Genomic DNA, 21,055 nt, shown 5'->3' on the forward strand with positions numbered 1-21,055 from the left:
ATCTCTCTGACAAAGGAATCTCGTGAATCGAAAAATGCTCAGGTTTGAGTTTTACTCTGAAATTTTGAAAAGTAAGCCAATATGCCACCAAGGGAAATAAAATAATCTAATATGTAAATGTTTCAATTGATTTCATTATTTCGGATCTGACTAATTTAGCAATGAGTCATTACAACATAGTTCATATAAAAGCACTTACCAGGTTTAGGATAGTCGCTGCCAATAATACAGTTTGCCTTCCTTTGAACTTCAAGTGGTGCAGACCAAGGTTCATATATATACTCTTTCGGCATATCTGTCACACCACTCTAAATTTCAAATCTGACATCTCAAACCAGTAGCTAGCATTAACGTATATGCCTTGAGAATATGATGTACTAATAAATACGACAACAAAATATGCCATTTCAATATAATAGGGCATTAAAGCCTTACCTTTCAAGACAGGAAGAAAATGTCGTATATAATCACCATTGGGATCGTACTTCTTGGCAAAAGAAATTGGAGAATATATGCGATGGTACTGAAGGATTACAAGTCAATGTTATCAGGATATAGAAAATAATGTGTAATTGTTTTAAGCACCACACAACAGACTCCCATCATATTATAATACAGCTAAAACCTTGTTTCAGATTCATGAATATTATATACACAGCTAAAAATAGTGTTTTTGAGATGCATAGAAATTTATATTTGGAAATAAATTTAAGAAAATTTTGTTTCACATGCATGTTAAGCAAACCTGAGAAAAGAATGCTGAACAGGACAGCCACATCCAGTTGCTATTATTGATTGCCCAATCTGAGTCTATAAGTAGTCTGTCAAAGACATCTCGTCCCTTCTCCCAGTGCACAAACTGAAACCAAAAATAACCAAAGCAGTGCATGTCTTGAGCTTCAAAAAATTGACTCAAATGTGTAGAAATGAAAGCTTGAACATGAATTCCTCCCTGGTCTTAGAAAGTTGCCCCTCTAATGTCATTGAAGAATGTTCATATTTCAAGCCTTCAGAATGTATATCAGAGTTCAGAATACTGAAAAACATGTTCAGGAATTAAATATTCAGTACCCAGGTTTAAAAAGGAGTGCTTGATTCAAAACAATGTGCAAAATACCTTTTACTCTGGTGGTATATATGTAAGATAATCCCTTTCATGCTACCACAGTTAGCTTTCAAGTCCCAACAAAATGTTTTAACCATTCATAGATATTCATAAGCAAGGGATGCTGGCAAACACTGATTTACTCCCAGCTGGAAGGAGACAATCAGAGTCAGAACAACAAACAATAAGTATATAATAGCCACGTATCTCTCATGCTCTGTCTGATAATTCCTTCCAATTCATAATATGATAAGAAACAGTGCACTTAATTGAACTCAAACTCAACTAACATGTTAGGACTGACAAGTGCCTCCTTTAATAGAACATCCGGTCCTTACTGACCATGGCATATTTGACTGTTTGCCCTCTATCCATTATCAGTGATGGTTTTCACCCCCCATTGAGTATGTTTGTAATGTAACATGAGAACAACATAATGGACATTTGATACTATACAACTATGCACTAACATAAAATTTAACCATTTAGGATCAACATGACCCACATGTTGCAATTACTATCTACTACAAGACTGATGCCACTTTTGTCTTCGGCATATAAATTTGACCTAACGATATGTAATAATCCGTGCAGATCTATGAACCCCTTATTAGTAAAATGGGGAAACAAGTTCAAGTTGATAAAACAGGAACGCTGGATAGAGAACCACAGAGGAAGACAGAGATGTCTGAACAATTTTGTGGAAAAAGTTGTAGAATCAAGTACAGCCTCTCAATATACTCACACCAGACTTGAAAAACATCCAAACACACAAGCATGTCTTCGCTAAGACCATCTACAAAAGACAGAAGAGACTCCATATACAACAAAGGCCTCAACAGGAGCAGAAAATTTTAATGATGGCCACTCAACTACATAGGCCATCCTCCTTCACAGTTCACCCAACTTCAGGAACTGTTTTTTCAGTCTTGGCTAACCATTTATATGATTGCAGTCAGAATGTTTTGTCCCACCACAAGGGAATCATATCCACTGGTGGGATATAAATTAATTATCATCTCAGCTAATCCCTAAATGATTTGTTTTTCCATTCGTGTTCTCAAAAAGAATGCTGAACAGGACAGCCACAGCCAAGAACTTGAAAAGATAATAACTCCAGCTGGTAGCTTTATTGAAATATAAAGTCTCGACTTACAGTCAGTAACAGAAGGGATTGAATCTGACTTACATGAATCATGAAGGATGTAATGCCATACTTGTATAAGATGTTATCACAGCATTCAGCAACTTGCTTCTAAAGAACTGATGCTATGTAAATACGCACTGGTTTCCACCAACAGTTACTCCTGTATTGAAGGTTTGATGAGCTGACTGCTGCCACACTTTCCACTGTCAAATCTGCCGCTCCCAGTATTGGCTTAGTTCCCAGTGCTACCCAGACTACACTTTACCCGTCCGTATATGCTCTGATTTGCAGGTGTCTCACACTGGAGTCAGCGATGTTCACAGCTAACTGGGCAAGTCATGGGTATGTAACCCTTAACCTCCTGTGAAATCCAGCAGTATTCACTCTTCCTACAACTCTCGGACGCGCTGTAGAGGATGGTTTAACTTACTGTCTGCCATCCCAACCTCTATCTAATATATGGAAAAACATACACCCAGATGCAACCCAAACAATCATTCTTTTTGGTTGATCAAACAAGGATATCTGCCATACTTCTCAGAAAACTCCAGGCTGCCTTCCAGTTATATAAATCATGCACGCTATTACTGTTCAACGAATACTATGGAAACAATGCACCAATGCTGTCAACTGATTATTATCGATTTCGGAACTGATGGAGCATCAATATTCTGCACTTTCGTACCTGAGCCTGTTGTAAATCTCTCAAGGAATACTGGGGCTACGTCCAGTCTCCCAAATTCTTAAGGGGCTTCGTCCTTAAGAATGCCAATCACATCTAAGAAACCAATTTCACGTTCAATATGCTGATATATTTTCAAGGTGTCAATCCCAATGCAACTTCTTTCTTTTATAACCTCGAAGTGAGGGGAGATGCGCACAACTAAGCAATGTGGGATAAAAGCTTATTTTGTCTTTTTGTCACTTAAGTCATTTTTGTCATAAAATGACTTTAAATAATAAAGTAGTTTATAAATCAACTTAATAAAACAATGTAACTTTAACTTTAGAATTTCCCACTTAAATATCTCCTCTACTCAAACCAAAAAGACTCTTTTGACTAGCTGGCATCCTAAAGACAAATGTCATTAGCCTATCCGGATGGAAGATAGACCAACTAGGCACCATAAGGTCTAGTGCGGAGAAGGGGACATTACAGCATCTTCAATAGCATATGAAACAAAAAGCATAGATCCAAATTAGAAGTCACACATAATGACTAATTGGTAGATATCAAATCAAAGCATTTTGTTGTTTGACAATAAGGTTATAGTTAGTGTACAATTTCTATTGTTATGTTTGACAATAATGGTTATATAACAATATATTAATTGTTCATATTAAGCAGCTATAAGTGTTGGCTGGTCAACGATTGCGTTCCTCTTCGCAATTGTTGGTTCGTTTTGATATGTTATATATTGTGATATCGCTATTAGGATTCAACTATGTAGTTTTTGAGTCCAAATTATTGACCCATGTTTCATGAGGAGCAGTTTACAAGAACCCGTCTTAGCACTACTCTAGTTCAAAATCAAAATATATTGCATCTAGGTGATGCTCACAGAGGTGAAGCACCGAGACTTCCCAGAAGGTCACCCATCTTAGCACTACTCTAGTTCAAGTTCACTTAACCATGGAGTTTTCTCCAAGGTTAAGCCCGCTTTGTTTGCAACCCCATTTGCAAATTCTTTAGCCAAGATTTCGCAGTCAAGCACACTTGAGCAGGAGTAGTGTTGGGATGGGTGACCTAGCAAGTCTAGGTGTTTCACCTCTGTGAGCATCACCCAGATGCAATGAGTGCTAATTGTTCCAATCATTCTCATGAGAGATGGGTTCATGTGAACCACTACTCATTAGACATGAATCAATGAGTTTGAATCAAAAACCCAAGTAGCCAAATTGGGTACAGGAATGGGTACGGATACATGGGTATGAAACGCTGGTATAGCAAAAATATTTTTAGGGTGTTGGGTGCAGGTATCAATACGTCCACATAGATACATAAAAAAAATATATATGTATATGTGCTGCTAAAAGACATACCAATATCAAAAACAATTAAAATTAGAATTTGCATACCAATACGTATGCTGGCAGTTAAACAAAACCATTACAAAATTTCAGATTTTGAAACATAAGTAATTTAATTTAAAATTCAGTTTTTGATATCAAAATGATCGAGCTAGTGTCATGATATATAGCCATTGTTTGAAATAGAACTAATACTAGAAAATCATTGATCAGTTCACTAATCAGAACCATATGGGTCATCATCAATATCAAGATTGTCATCAACATTGACATTAGATGATTGAATCCCACTAGAACTTGCGCTAAAAATATGCTGGCTACTTAAATCCTCCATTGGTAAAGGTGGTGCTCCAATAGGAAGATCCAAGTCGGTCGAATCTAGTTCTACATCTCATAACTTTGCTGCCCCTTCCTTGTAGTCATCATTTTTGTGAATAAGAAGGCGCGAGCTTGGACGCACATAGACTAAATCTTCAGCTTTGCTTGATGCCAACCAATTGCACTTTACTGAATGGATGAAGGAGTATGTACTCCAATTTCGTTCAGCTGAAGATGAACTAGCAACCTAATGTAGGGAACCTCTAAAATTTAAGTAAATCAAATGAGTTTGTTAATTTCAAAATGACAACCAGATTTAGAGTGTATACAAATTCATAAACTTACTTGTGATAAAACTTTGATTGCTAGAGTTTGGAGGTTTGGTGATTTGTGGCCATTGAGGTACCACCAAGAGTGAGCATCCTTCCTACACTTGTCATGAATAGCAGCAAGACTATGACCAGTGGATGATACAAAATCAGCAAATTCACTTGTAAGTGCATCCCCCATTTCAAAATCAGCGAAGAGTTTAGCGATAGCTTTCCTAAACCCTTCACCTACTTCTGCGTCACAATATGGTGGCACCCTTGTTGGCAAAGCAAGAATGTCTTCACTTTATTATTTGGGACTCAATGAGAAGGCAAGAAGATGGAGTCAGGTGGTCATTTTGTTCCATCGCTCAACACAAATTGATCGTAACTCTTTGAAGAAGATTTCTTTAGAGTCTATCTCTTTTGCATTTATGATGGATCTCATATTCTCAATCATAGAGTCTATCCATCATAAACCTCCCCCAAGCATGGCTTAATCATGTCAATAAAGTGTATCATACTTAGGATGGGCTCTGTGAAACTAAGAAGGTATTCTGCACAATTCCACCAAGTTCCATCCAAAAAAAAAATTCCTAATATTTGTTGTCATCTCACTATTGGACTACCTCCATATGTTTCATTGTTGGCTGATCACACACTAGAAAGTGCATCTTGAACATTCACAAGCCGTCTCAACACAATTGTATTCAATGCGAATCTAGTCTCAGCAACCTATTTGAAAATTAAAAAACAAGTAATTAATAATGAAAAATATGTACATATGTAATTTTTCTGAAATAAATAACTAAAGTAAAATATAAAATTGTAGCATTTGAATTTTGAATTACCTTCAATAGCTCCAACCGCAAGAATGATTTAAAAATAGCTTGCGAGAAGTGGTGATTTGTTATGAACATTTGGATATCTTGAGCTTCATCATCAACTTGTTTGATCCAAGCTATTTTAGTACCCAACTTTTGTAGCATGAGGTTGAGTGAATGCACGGCATAAGGCGTCCAAAATATATGTGGGAATTGTGTCTCAACTAACATACCAGCGGTACTACAGTTCTTTGCATTGTCCGTTACAACTTGGACAACATTTTGAGGGCCTATCTCATTAATGCATTGTATGAGAATGTTAGCAATCAATTGTGCATCCTTCACTTGGCCCTCACAATCAACAACTTTTAGAAACATTGCCCCTTTAGTAGACATTGCAATCTCATTAATTAAGGGTCTATTTTTTTGCATCTTTCAACCCATTAGAAATAATGGACAGACCTGTTTCTTTCTATGAGGCCTTAATAGGAGCTAATGCAGTCTCTATATGTTTGACCTCTTTTATCAATAAAGTGGTACAAACCTTCTCATAACTTGGTCCTATGTACCCCTTTGGAGCTTCATTTATTCTTCTTACCATGTCTTGCCAATACGGTGATCTAACAACATTGAATGATAAACCGTTTGCATAGAGGCACCTAGCAATCGCTTCATCAACAATATCTCTAGCATCAATATTAAATGCCATCTCCAATGGTCCTCTTGCTCTCTTCGGATTACTAGTCTCATCTTCATTTCTCCTCATAAATGAATGGCCTTCTACCACAATATCAAGAGCACCACTAGGTGTATGACTATGAGATGATGAAGCATGTGACATCTGTGAGCCCCTTCCTCTACCATTAAGCAACGGATGCCCATACCTACTTCCAACCCTTGCATCTACTTCCTCTTGTTCCTTAATATATGTTGTTACTTTAGAAACTGGCATAGGTACATTATCTTTTCCTGGACAAGCTTTTATTCCCTTTCAAGGAATTGCACACAAATGCCCTTTCACTCGGCTGTAGGAACTTGTATAGTGCACATCACACCCGAGACATCCAAATACGTGTCCCTTTTCCAGGAACATGTTCTAAAATGCTCACATGCCTCCATAATGGTGAAGTTGGATCTCCACTGAATGAAGGAGTAGTGCTTGTCAAAATAATTGCTAGAACAGGGGCACCCTGCAATTATATAGAAAAGCTTTTAGAACAAATAATTCCAATTAAATTTAAATAATTATACTAAATAAATTTCTGATATTAAATGTGAAAGTCAAATTTTATATTGTTTACTCTTAAATTCGCACAAAAACCAATTCTTTACCATTTAAATTTACTTATATTTATATTATCTACTTGTTTCACTTATCAAATTAAATTTTAAAATTATATATAAGAATATATAAATAAAATTACTTAATAAATTAATATTTAATATTTATAGCAAATATAAAATTTTAAACTATTTATTTAATAGATACTATTATTAGAAATAAGAATATTGAAGTGTAATTTTTTCAATTGTAAATTAAAATGAAATTTAATTTACTTTCATTAATAAAATTATATTCAAAAACATGGCTCTGCCATGAAAAGCAGTAGACCCAATGAAAAAGCAAGTAGCACACTTTTCAAAAATGAAATATTCTTCCCTTACCTTCGTTACTACCACAAACACATTCGATATCCTAAATGACTATTCAGAGGAGAGCTCAAAACTATACGAAGAGTTTTATCGAAACCCTATCTCGGCATCCGCGGGAAATCTTCCAGCAATAGAATCAATTAAGCCCATTAAGACAAGGAAAACCGCCTGTTCAGAGCCGAAGAAAAATGAACCTAACCATCAAAGCATACAAAAGAGCGAGATCCACGTAAGAGCACTGAAAAGGAGCATCCTACAGTAGCGATCAATAAAACCAAGTACACATTTGAAGGTTAGTCCGATTACACAATTCCAACAATAGAGGAGCCAATAAAGCAAAAGATAAACAAAGCATGGATTTAGAAAATGCAGAGGGATGGTTTTAGGTAAGATATTGAAACAGGTGACAAAATACAAGTAAACATAAAGCTAAGTTAATGATTTGCTTCATAAACCAGCTTCCATAGGTTATACTGAAGACAAGCATATCTGTAAACAAAAAAAGGTTTTCCACCACACCAGGTATGCATTAAAACCTAACATTTTGTCAAAGACAATTTCTAACTTTTTGTCAAAGCCAATCTCTAATATTTCTCCCTCCATATATCAAAACCAAAACCCGGTCTCGATTAAACCCGCAAAAATCTACGTAGTAAATTGCATACCTATCAGCTCTAGGAAGATCACTGCTAACCCAAATTCTATCCCGAAACCCATCAATCGTAACTCCATCTCCAAAAGCTCTCAAGCATATATCCCTCCTCACAGGAAATTAAATGGTTTATACTCCCTCCACAAGGAATCAAGCAACAATCAGCTACATCTTACCAGCAATTCAGTCAATGATCCATCCAATCTCTGTGAAACCCATATAGAGACATCTTAATCATCAGCAATGACAACACTGAAAGCAGATGGAAGGATTGCCAAGATTTGGGTGTATTCACTCTCTGGAATGGCCCTCAAAACATATTCAAGAAAATGTTGAAATGGTTTAAGGATTTCTCCAAGGAATATGTAAGTATATCTATCCTTTAAGATGATTTGTTATATTTACATTGTCAAAATGACGAAATTAAAAATAAACTAATCGTAGCATCATATATTATGTATAAAGGACATTCTGTGAAATTTATAGTCTGGGAACCTAACTTTAGCAAAAATAGTGCAGGAAAAATTGAAGCTCCTTTATGGTATGAATATAAAAGCATACCCCCTGAATTAAACCACAAACATATTCTTAGTAAAATAGGGCTAGATCTAGGTAATCTAATAGGAACAGAAAACAACCTAAGCAAATCCAACAATGTCAGCTTTCTCATTAATTCAGAACTAGGGCATAAAGAAAAGAAAACAAAAAAGATTATCACTAACAGATCCATTTATAACCTAGATTTTAAGAGATGATGGAGAAATCAAAAATATCATTGGATTCAATTCGAATAGAGCAACTTATCAAATAGAAAGAACTTCTAAGCTCAAACTAATTCTAAATAAGATATATAAACTAAGTAAAAAGTCAGATTATGAGACAGCAAAAGAATCAGAGAAAAAAGGAGACACAAACACAGAATCCTGGATACAGGATAGAATCAATCCAGAAGGAGATTGTGATGTCTAATGATAAAAATAGACTTCTTGAAGAAAATTTCATACAGATCAGTATGACAGATCAGGAGGAATTAAAAAAATGGAAAGAAAGTGACCATAAAAAAGTCATGGATGATATAAATAACAGAATAAGTATCTTAAAACAGTGCAATCAATGTCGGGAAAATCTGGATCTTCTCTTTGACCTAAATCTTAGTATGAAAAGTTTTCATAATTTATCACATGATTTGTTTCACATCCAGAATGATATATATGATCAAATAGCAATGGGATACGTAGCTCATATGGGTCACCTTAATCACAACCAAGATATAGAGTATGAAGAGCTGTCAGACATACTAGAAGCAGAGATGACAACCATGCTGAGCAGCCTCAAATTATAGAAAACCAAGCAGATTTAAGGAAGGACAATGGAAAATACAACTATAATCAGACTGATGGATGCATAGAAACACACAAGGTGATAACTAATCTATGCTCAGACAACACTCCAACTTGCAACAAAACACAACTAATATATGAAGAAGAATCAAGACAAGAAACCAGCAAGGGATTTATAAACATCAATGAAGAACAGTTAATTGGTCAGAGTCTAGAAGCTGTTAATATTAGCTCATCAATGAACGAGCAGCAAGCAGATCAAACAACAGACTGCAGCGAAGACGATCAATATCTTGTATCAAGAATCCCTCCATCCACATCTGAGCATTGAGGTAATATAACAATCCGGAAGAGAGCTAAGCAAAGAGCATTAAAATTCTGGCAAACACCAGACAATGGCAAGAATCCCTTTGAAGATCTAAATCAAGATTGGAAACAAAGAAGTGAAACCAGGGAGGATAGTCTCTGCATTCCAGTAGAAATCGACTCCATTATGAATAAAATAGGGGTGGTAGAAGTGAAAGTTCAAGATAATTCCAAGACAACACCATCAGAGAAAGCTTATGATTCGGAAAACAATCAAACTAAACAAAGAGGAAGGAACTAAATTAGAAAAGAAATTAAGAAACTGGAAAACAGACTTAATAGAATCGAATGGTGCTTTAGGAGGAATCAGGATCATATGGAATCCTAGAAAAATCAAATACTGAAAATTAATAACAGCCAGAAATTGGATGGGGGGGAACTTAAAAGCTTCAGGCACAGTATCCAATTAACACTCATTAATGTATATGGACCTATACATAAAATAGACAAAAAAGAATTGTGGTCGGAAACTAGTAAATTCATGGAAGATAACCCTGGGGATAACTTCCTAATCAGAGGCGATTTTAGTGCAATTATAAACTTGGAGGAAAAATCCAGGGGATCTCAGACTGTATCTCAAGCATCTCCTGACTTTAGAGAGTGGATACAAACTTATAATTTAATGGATATCCCCACCAATAATGATACTTATACTTGCAACAATAGAAGACTAAGCTTCTGCAATATAGCCGAAAGATTAGATAGATTTTTATTTAAAGGAGAACGTAGCACAATGAAATTAATGCTACAAGCTTCCATTCTCCCACATGCAGGCTTGGATCATTATCCGATCAAACTAGAATTTTTGGATTCAGTCAGGTCATCTAGAAATCCTTTTAAATGCGAAAAATGTGGGTTTTTAGATGATAAATTTATGAAAAAAAAATTTAAAAATAATAGAATCAAAACTAAAAAGGGTCAAAGAAAAAATACTAAAATAGAATAAAATATATTTCAATAACATTTTAAAAGAAAAATTAGAAAATTTAGAAGAACTTAAGAAACTAAATGAAGACTGCCAATAGTGGCATGTTGTGATGGTTAAGTTGTTGAGTTGTTATCCTTGCCATCAAGGTTCAAATCTAATGGGGATGAAGTCCCCCATTTGTGGCCTCACTGCTTCATAGCTCCAAGTCAAAGCATTTACCCCTCTAAAAAAATTTTAAAAAACCAAATGAAGACATAATAAGAAATGCCATGGATTACAACAAATACTTTAATGAAAAAGCACTATCAAGAAAACACGAAAACATTTTACCAAAAGAAGAAACCTATTGGAAATAGAAATCAAGAGAGACTTGGTTATCAGAGAGGGATCGAAATACTAAATACTTTCATAATGGTACACTAAACAACAGAAATGCCAATAGAATAGCTAAAATCAAAATTGTCAAGAGAATCTACGAAGAAAACCCAAAAAGAATAGTTGAAATTTTGGTAGACTATTATAAAAATATTCTTAACAATTTTTAGAGTTCAAATATCCCAGCACAAAAGAAAATGCTTGGTTTTATCCCCATAATTATCTCAAATGAAAACAATAAAATGTTAAACAAACCTTTTACAATGGAAGAAGTAAAAACAACCCTATTTAAGATGACCCCGGATAAATCACCAAGCCCAAATGGCTTTAGAGCCTTCTTCTGCAAAAAAATTGGGAGATAATCGAAGAGGATCTATGGAAGGCTATAGAAGCAACTAGAAATGTCGGCTCATTGCTAACAAAAATCAACCATACTTTCCTAACACTTATTCCCAAGAAATCGGGTTATGGTCAACTAGGCCACTTTAGACCAATAGCACTATGTAATAGTGATTTTTCTTTAAAATTAGACAAACAAGACTTAGATCCAAACTGGTAAGCTTTCAATCATCCTTTGAGTTAATGTTGGTTTATCGATCTCACCGTTTCCAGCTACTAGATAGAAGTGTAGTTAGAGATTTCAGCTTGCCCATTACTCGCTCCACAAGTAAGTGGATTCTTTCCTGAAAGTTAAGAGGAAAGAATATTAGTAACACCCCTTACGAATCTCTCAACTTCTTGCTTACCTTGAGATGATCCAAGGAATGGTGAGAAGGGCGAGTCTTCCCTGTAAGGTAGGAGAAACTTTATCTCATACGCTGTGGCTGGTCATCCTATTCTGCAACTAGATTTTTACAAAATTGTCAATTGCAAAATATCCACCCAACAGTTTTTCAAATGTGAAGCAACAATATCCTAAGAAACAGTTGGACTGTGTAGAACAAGTAGAACACCAAAAGCCCCAATTTGGTTGCTTCAAACCCTTGTTTTGAGGGTTTCTCCAATCTCACTCTTCCAAACCTTTCCAATATCAATTGGTGGTTGATTCACCATTAAATCCACCATATAAAACTATTCCAATCATAAAAATACCATGTCATTCAGCCCAAACTCCTACTACTACACTTGTGCCATCAACTTTCAATGGAACATGCCCTGCTACAGCCTGTGATCACACTTTGCATTCAATCTTCTGTAAGTTTTAAGTTATATTAATATGGTACAAGGTTAGAAATCATCATTCCATGGATTCTAGGCATTTGAGTCCATGGAATGGCTATTAGTTACCAAGAAAGCTTCAAAACAACAAAAGGAAAACTCAGAAATTCAAACTAGTCTGCTGATCATGAAACTGCAGTCATGTAAAATTACTCTCAAACCCTCTAAAACGTGTAACAAAGCCTTCAAATAACCTATTGAAACCTTCCACAACTGTTCTATGTTAGATCTTTAATCCAAAACAAGAAAATCAATGCTAAACGATGGATTTGCTAATCCAAACAGGTATTTCGTTCAATCTCAAAGTTGTCTATACACTCCAAGCTTCCTTACCCAAACAATGGAGTTCCAAATTTAAATAACAATCAAACTTAACTTCCCCAACCTCTTCCAACTGGTTTGAGGGATTAGTTAAGTGGTTAAACCATACAAACTCCATTTCCCTCCTAAATGGCATATTTAAACTTTTAAACCAATAAAATGAACTAAAACTTATTAAATTTAACTCCCTATGACTCCTAACTAAGGATTTCGTCCTTTTAGGACCCCAATAGCATTTCAAAATTCCTAAATTCATGTATATACTTATCTTTAACCTTCTAGGCCTATTATGTCATGTTTTGGCAAATACATTAACTATGTGCACCAAGTGCATTATTACAAGTTATTCCATCTATCATGGATCAAGTCATTACATCCAATGGCCTAATAGCCATATTAAAATATTGAAAAGACCTTATATGTCTTCTATCATCCTCAAACTCATTAGTCACCTAAGTGACCCTTCTTGTCTTCAAGAGGTGCCCTGCACCACCTAGTCTCCAAAGGTGTTATGTCAATAGTTCCTTGTGATTTGGGACCAGACCTATTTGTTGTAATATGTTTCCTATTCTTGGGGAATGTTTTAGATCTTAAGGGGAACTTGTGTATTGTGATGCCTATTTATTGTAACATGATGTATTCCCTAAGGCCATGAGTTATGATCTACAAAATAGATATATTTAGAATCAATTCTAAGGTCTCTAACCAAAGGTTGTAAGGAATTAGGTATATATGAATCTGGCATGTAAGAAGGCCAAATTTCTAAGCCTATGTAAATTTGATTTTCCATGAATGAATGTGCATCTCACTTGGTTCTCTCTATATTCTTGTTTCTAAATTGCTTCCTCTTTCTACATTGTTGGATGATCTCTTTGAGATGTCTCCTATCACGGACACCTCAAGTCTGGATCACAATATCAAGCGTGTGGTCAGCCATCACCTTTTTGTTTAGTAATCTATGCATCAAACAAGTTGGAGACTATTGGAGATGCTTCCAAGGTGAGTGGAGACTATTGAAGATGCATCTTTGAAAGGTGAGGTTTCAATTGATAAGTCAAATACTGGTACTTGTACCAACATCTTTGACCCTTCACTTGACCAATCTGTTTCCATAATCCACAACTCCTTGGTAAATTTGGAGACCATCATCTTGGCATTGTTCTTGCGAGAAAATGAGTAGCGATGTCTTGCAGTTTGAAGGGTTTTGTTTTGATTTTTGCCCTTCCTAAGGTTTGTTTTTTTCTTCTCTTTTACCTTGAAGGAGGACTATGTTAATATCATTGTTAGGCGATGGTTTTATGGAAAACAACCCTTGTAGCTTTGCAAGTAGGGATGGGGTTTTGACCCAATGGTGCATCTTTATGTTGTTATCCTGACCTAGGTCCATCTCCCTAGCTTACTTGGGGAGTTTTGGTATGAAACGATTAAAGCTATTGCAAGTTCCTTTAGGGAATTCTTGGGTGTAGACACAATCACTAAAAATAGAGCCAAATTTGTTTATGCCTACTCTTGTATTTTGGTAGTTCTTTGTACTTTGCTTTTGATGTCGGCAATGTTGTAAGTCTCAGTTTGACTCTTAGACACAAAGGCTTCAATATGAAAAGTCTACCCTTTTTTGCCAAATTTTCTCGTGTTACTCATCTAAGTTTTGGATCTCTTAAGGTTGAAGAGAATTATTCTTAGGAAAAGAGAAAGCTGGGGAATTTGGTTGATCATTGTCTTTTGTCTCACTAGCCCCAATTCATACAAAGGTATTCTTGGATCCTGAACGGAAGGATTTGTTCCTTTGAGAGAACACCTGTACATATCATGAAGCATTACACCAAGCCTTCAAAAATGTGACTATCCGACCACCTAGGCAAGTCAATGTAACTTTAAATTGTTAAAAATGGAATGAACAAAATAAACAAAATTAATATTGCATTAACAATGAATTTTTAAATAGAGTTTATAAATGTTAATCATAGCATAGTCTAAAAATAGACTTAACTGAGAAAAACTAAAAAAAAAGTATAAATGAACATTAACTAATGTTAAAAATGGAATGAACGGTATGAACAGAACAACTTTGTGTTACTCCTGCCAAGCTATCTCTTTGGGAGCTTCATTAAACATTAACTGTCTATCATGAAGCGTTACACCAAGCCTTTAGAAATGTGACTATCCCACCACCTAGGCAAGTCAATATAACTTTAAATTGTTAAAAAAATAATGAATGAAATAAACAAAATTAATATTGCATTAACAATGAATTTTTAAATAGAGTTTACAAATGCTAATCATAGCGTAGTCTATAAATAGACTTAACTGAGAAAAACTAAAAAGAAAGTATAAATGACCATTAACTAATGTTAAAAATGGATTGAACAGAATAAACAAAATTAATATATATGAATTTTTAAATAGAGTTTACAAATGTTAATCATAGCCAATGTTTCAAGACTCTGCGAGTCCGAGATAGAGGCATTCTTTCCAAGGCAAATGGCCTCTCGACTCGGACTCGGTCGAGCCCTGGCAGAGTCCAAGGACTCGCCAAGTCCTAGCAGAGTCTAAGGACTTGCCAAGTCGCGAACCCAGGACTCTCCCAAAAAAGAATATTATTTTTTTCTTTAAATTATTTTTTTTTATTTTTTTTTTAAAGATAGAGATTTTTGGAAGGTGTTTTTTTTTCAGTGTATATTAATTCTGAAAATGATGTTGTGGGGCTCACTGCCAATATTGGTTACTATCTAGGTTTCATTATGAAGAAGTCGCTTTCAGCATTGTAAAGTTCAATAATGTTGTACAGATATTTTCAGATTTACATATATTTGTGTTAGAATAATATAATGATGCATATGAGTTTTTCTTTTTTTCAAACTTATGTGTTCATGAATGTTAGAACTCTCTAGTGTTGTACATAAAGTTATAAACTTTCAAACTTACGTGTATATGTGTTGTTGGCTATGTCCTTGATCATTTTCTTGGTAAAAATTTGTAAGCCAACTATAATTGTTATTAAAAGACTTTTACCGTTAAAGGTTGTGTTTCACCAAGCAAATTGATAGACATACTTGAGAGCGTTGTTGATGTCTACAATGCGCACATAAGCTGTAACAAACATATATTTCAATATCTGAGTCTTCCATGACTTATGTTAGGCATATTCGTACGAGAGCATAGACTACTATGAACCTTAGTCTTCTACACTCTAGCTGATATTTTGATTATATGTTTTCAACTTTTGATTCCACGGATTTCATATATTGTAGAAATTTGACACTGACACTATGTTTAACTTTAGATTATGTTATTCAGTTTTTTTCCTTAAAAAATGCGTTGTTATACTTATGTGATCTATGCAAAATTGTGTATGAGTGTTAAGTAGCCTCTGTTTATCTCAATTATTGTGTATTTGATGTTAATAAACTAATGATGCATGAAAAAATCTTTAAATCCTTAAAAGTCTTTGAATTTCGTGGACTTTTTGATTTTCCGAGTCCTTGCTAAGTCTTAGCCGAGTCTGGTCGCCAAGTCCGAGTCCGAGTCGGATTTTGATTTTCTGAGTTAAAGGCAAGTACGAGTCTCGTAACTATGATCATAGCATAGTCTAAAAAATACACTTAACTAAGAAAAACTAAAAAGAAAGTATAAATGACCATTAACTAAGATCCTAACTGAACAGACGACAAGAACCTAAGATACTAAAAATAATCTAATACCCCCCCTTAATGATCATTCTATCAACTACCCTACAAAAGACAATAAATGACTTGTGGTCACAAAAAATCATAGTTTTGGGACTCTACAAGTCCATGCAGGAATCTGCAAGTTCGAGGCAAAGGCAACCTTTCTGAGGCAAATGGACTCTAGACTCAGAGTCGGTCAAGTCCTAGCAGAGTCTAGGTACTCGCCAAGTCTCAAGCCCAAGACTCTCAAAAAAAAAAAAATTAATTTTTTTCTTTAAATGTTTTTTCTATTTTTTTTTACTTAAAAAAGATAGAGATTTCTGGAAGGTGGTTTTTTTTTCAGTGTATATTAGTTCTTAAAATGATGTTGTGAGGCTCACTGCCAATTTTGGTTACTATCTGGGTTTTATAATGAAGAAGTTGCTTTCAGCATTGTAGAGTTCAGTAATGTTGTACAGATATTTTTAGATTTACATATATTTGTGTTAGAATACTATAATGATCTATATGAGTTTTTCTTTTTTTTTTAAGACTTACGTGTATATGTGTTGCTAGCTATGTCCTTGATCATTTTCTTGGTAAAAATTTTTAAACCAACTATAATTGTTATTAAAAGACATTTAACATTAAAGGTTGTGTTTCAAGAAGGAAATTGATAGACATACTTGAGAGCCCTGTTGTTGTCTACAATGCGCACATAAGTTGTAACAAACATATTTCTCAATCTCTGAGTCTTCCATGACTTATCTTAGGTGTATTCATAAGAGGGCATAGGCTACTATGAACCTTAGTCTTCTACACTCTAGCTGATTTTTTTTTTATATATGTTTTCAACTTTTGATTCCATGGATTTCATATATTGTAGACATTTGACAGTGACAATATATTTAACTTTATATTATGTTATTCAGTTTTTATCCTTCAAAAATTCGCTGTTATACTAGTTTGATCTATGCAAAATTGTATATGAGTGTTCAGTAGCTTCTATTTATCTCAATTATTGCGTATTTGACATTAATTGACTAAATTATGCATGAAAAAATCTTTAAATCCTTCAAAATCTTTGAATTTTGTGGATTTTTCAATTTTTTGAGTCCTTGTCAAATCTTGGCCGAGTTCGGTCGCTGAATCCGAGTTCGAGTCGGATTTTGACTTTCCGAGTCAAAGGCGAGTCCGAGTACCGTAACTATGCAAAAAATTCAAACCAGTTGGTGGCTTTTGAGACTCCCTGATCTACAAACTGTCAAAGACCAAGAGTATCCTAGAAGAAAAGAGGTTTTTCCTTTTTCAGAACAATTTGTTGGCATGTTGGCATGAGAGTAGAGTCTTCCATTGCCTCTTCAACTGACCCTCTCAAAATTTGCAAAACCGCTAACCAAAACTCATCACAAAAACACCCAACCTGATGTTGCATAAATAAATTGTCCTTCCTATATCAGGTAACTGATGCAGGAGCATCCAAGCATCCAAGGTATAAGAGAAATCTTGCATTATCCAAAAAACAAGAGGAGAAGAAAGGGAAAAAGGGGGGGGGAAAATCCCGATAAAATCAGATCATCCCTTGAAAAATAGGAGATTTTCAAGAAGTAGGGCATCCTGAAAAAAATAGGGAATTTTGTAAAAGCGAGGAATCCCAAAAATTAGGGTAAAGGTAAAAAGATTGATTTTTTAATTATAAAAAACTGAAAATCATAAAAGTTAGGTTTTGTAACTTATCATTTAATAAACATTCATATGATCATATTAGGTGTCATTTAATATTTTGCATCTTGCATTAAATATTTATAGCAGGGTAGTTAAATCTACTCTTTCCATACATCATACGACATTGGTTGTGATTGTGATCTCCTCAACTATAAGTACCTATATAATGATCTCATCTTGTTGAAGTTTTAGGTTTTGACGATCTTATCTTGTAGAAGTTGTAAGGATCTCATCCTTAACCATTTGGGTGCCTTATAAGCATCCTTAAATATTGTCAATCTATGCTTTGTGAAGCAATTTTCTATTCCCATTTTGTCTGTGTTTTTTTATGAGTTTGTAAGGGTGATGTGGTTGTTAATCAAGTGGTAACAAAGCAAGTGTTGAATATGTAAGGGGTGTTGAACATGTAAGGGGGGTACCCTTCATCACAAGATGGAAGAAACCCAAGAGGATCAAATGACAAAGGACACAGTACACATGTGGTAAGTTTCGATCAATCAATACATGCCGAGGGAAGTTTGGTAGAGAGTGGTACATTTAGGCATTGTAGAAATTGTGGTCTATGATCTTCAAGAGAGCCTTCCAAAGTCGTTGGCCAGCCAAAAGATTGAATTACAAGAGCAGCACGAGGAGAAGCAATGAGAGCAATGTTGCCTACAACTCTAACACACACAATTTTAAGCTGAAAGCATTAACAAATAGCTAAAATACTTACAGTCAATGACTGGCAGGGTGGTCGTGGGTCTACAAATATCAGCATGAACCAACTGGAAGACCTTCGACGACCATGAAGCCTCACCATGTGAAATAGAGTACGATTTTGTTTTCTAGCCTGACATGCTCTATAAATTTCATGGTTTTGTGTTTAAATCTCAGGTAATCCAACAACTAGACTATCTCGATCCAACTCAGAGAGATAGAGGATATTCAGTTACCCATAATGGTGATGCCAAAGATTGCTCATGGTATTGCTTTTCGTTGTCTCGGCCTAATCCTAACAATCAACTATATCAATGTGTCTATACAGACCATGATCCTCAAGATCAATTGCAACTATAGTGTGATACTCCCTATCAACAATATTACACCTATGGAAACTAGAGATAACATCTAGGTATAGAGAATCAAGCATTATCTAACTAACAGTAGATTGAGCTTCATACCAGGGTCAAAGTATACATTAAGAAAGATCAAATACCTCCCACCAAGTGAAATCTGAATGTTGCCTTTTCTTACAACAATATATTCCACGCCTCGTCACAAAACAACCTAATCAAAGAAAGGTGTGAACTCTATGAACCACTGTTGACGATGTGTTAAATGTCGAGAGGCACTAGAGTCAATGTACCAATCAAATGATGTCTCAAGAGCTAATACACACATAGCCATGAAGCTCTACTAGAAAGACTCTTGAGAAAAATGCATAGCCTTTTCTTGGAGCTCAAATAAAATGATTGGAAAATTACCATTTTCACTTTTAAGAGCTAGCAAATCAATTCTCAATTTCTCAAATTTTTCAGTTATCAATGAGTACATTTTCATACCTTCTTGGATGAAAGATATTAAATCAATTACAAGTTTCTCCACCCATCTATCCATTGCCAAAGTAACATTCTAAGCCCTTTTGATTTGCTTCATTTTTTTAGAATCTAGCCCATCAATACAGACTAACATGTTATGCTCAAACTATCCCCGTCATGTAGATTAGATCAAATAAAAGAAACCAAAGAGTTTACCTATCTTAAAAGCTCCAAATTCTTTTGTTATGTCATCTTTACATGTTGACTAGGGCATATAAAAAATTGATGGCATAATAAATGTCTCTTAAGTGGGTAAGCCAAGGTGAATTTTGCTCAAGGTAAAGTTGCTCTGTGTAACTTGATGCTCATTCTTTCACCAATGGGATCTACAATCTCAAAGAACCTTCGGTCAATTATAGGATCTATCACCATCCTCAACATTATGTTGGCTCTTTTTGGCTTATGTGTTCCGTGCAATAACTTGGTAACAGTGTCTACTTGACCCAAGGGGAGGATAAGTCATAGTGGAATCAAAATTACACAGACCGACTTTACCTCGAGCAAAATTAACCATGGTTTACCAACTAAAGGAGATAGTCACAATGGAATAATAAGCATTCATGCTGGCATTACTTGGTGGGGAAGTATTAAATTGAGAACATCATATTCAGCACTATTAGAAATGGAATTGGAAATATCATTTCCACCAATATAGAGGAAGATGAGGATATCACTTTCTTGAGTATCAACATCTTTAAAAGTTAAATTAGAATAGCAGGGGAAGAAAAGGTATCTTTCTCCAGGAAGGATGACATGTTCATCTCACACTTTGATTTCAACTACACTTACTTCTCTAGTTCATCACCATCTCTGCCTAATTGAGAAGCTTCCGTAAGATTGAGGTCCTATGATACATTTTTCTTAGCACTTGTAAAACTTTTAGGTGCCAAAGACTTGATCCATTCTTTGCCTTTCTTCCCAATCCATATTTTGGTTTTTCTACCATGTGGATAGTCCTCTTCTCCACATCCATTTCATCTCTACTATACTAAGTCAGCAGCTACATGGCACAGGGTAACATTTTGATATGTTCCATCAAGTCAAACTCTGAGTCTTCATAGGTTAATTCATTAGGTATGTGGATAGGTAGTTCAAGCTCTTTGACTTTCTCTAAGGTCATCCTTGTTAGTAAACAGATTTGTCTTCTCAAAAACACCTTTACAAACGACCCTTGAATGCCCAAAGCTAGAAGACAACCGAACTAGCGATTGAGCTATTTGCAATGATATGTGCAAACGCTCTCTTGAGTTTTGATATGAAGGCTTAGCTCCCTTCTGAAAGATTTTCGATGAATTAAATTTGGATTATGCCTTCGACCTGAAGACACGAAGGATATTGACATTCATCTCATCAATACGAAATGAATGTATTTGCAGATGTTGATAATGAAAGCAAGGCCGACAAATAACCACATGATTATTCACTAATTCCTCCTTACAACAAAGAGATTGAAAGAACTTGAATGCTTCAATCTACGGTATGTTAGTACATAAACCAATAGATTTATCAACTTGGCA

The 21,055-nt window shown here is 35.1% G+C and overlaps 1 protein-coding gene across 3 annotated transcripts in view; it reads right to left on the bottom strand.

Moving 5' to 3' along the window:
• The window catches only part of UVR3 (DNA photolyase family protein), a 172,112-nt gene that overhangs the window by 56,280 nt on the left and 94,777 nt on the right, over nt 1–21,055 (bottom strand). For 2 of the 3 annotated variants that reach the window (XM_089791216.1, XM_089791215.1), the window contains 3 exons: nt 746–859; nt 436–523; nt 200–295 (listed from right to left, as the gene is read on the bottom strand). In XM_089791216.1, the coding sequence (XP_089647342.1) occupies nt 200–295; nt 436–523; nt 746–859 (298 nt within the window). Of the gene's footprint in view, nt 1–199; nt 322–435; nt 524–745; nt 860–21,055 lie in introns of all 3 variants that reach the window. The other variant, XR_016353728.1, reaches the window with a different exon arrangement.

The sequence above is a fragment of the Cupressus sempervirens genome, chromosome 7 (genome assembly GCF_028749045.1).
Source record: "Cupressus sempervirens isolate cs-2001-9-10 chromosome 7, ASM2874904v1, whole genome shotgun sequence".
Classification (NCBI taxonomy): Eukaryota; Viridiplantae; Streptophyta; class Pinopsida; order Cupressales; family Cupressaceae; genus Cupressus; species Cupressus sempervirens.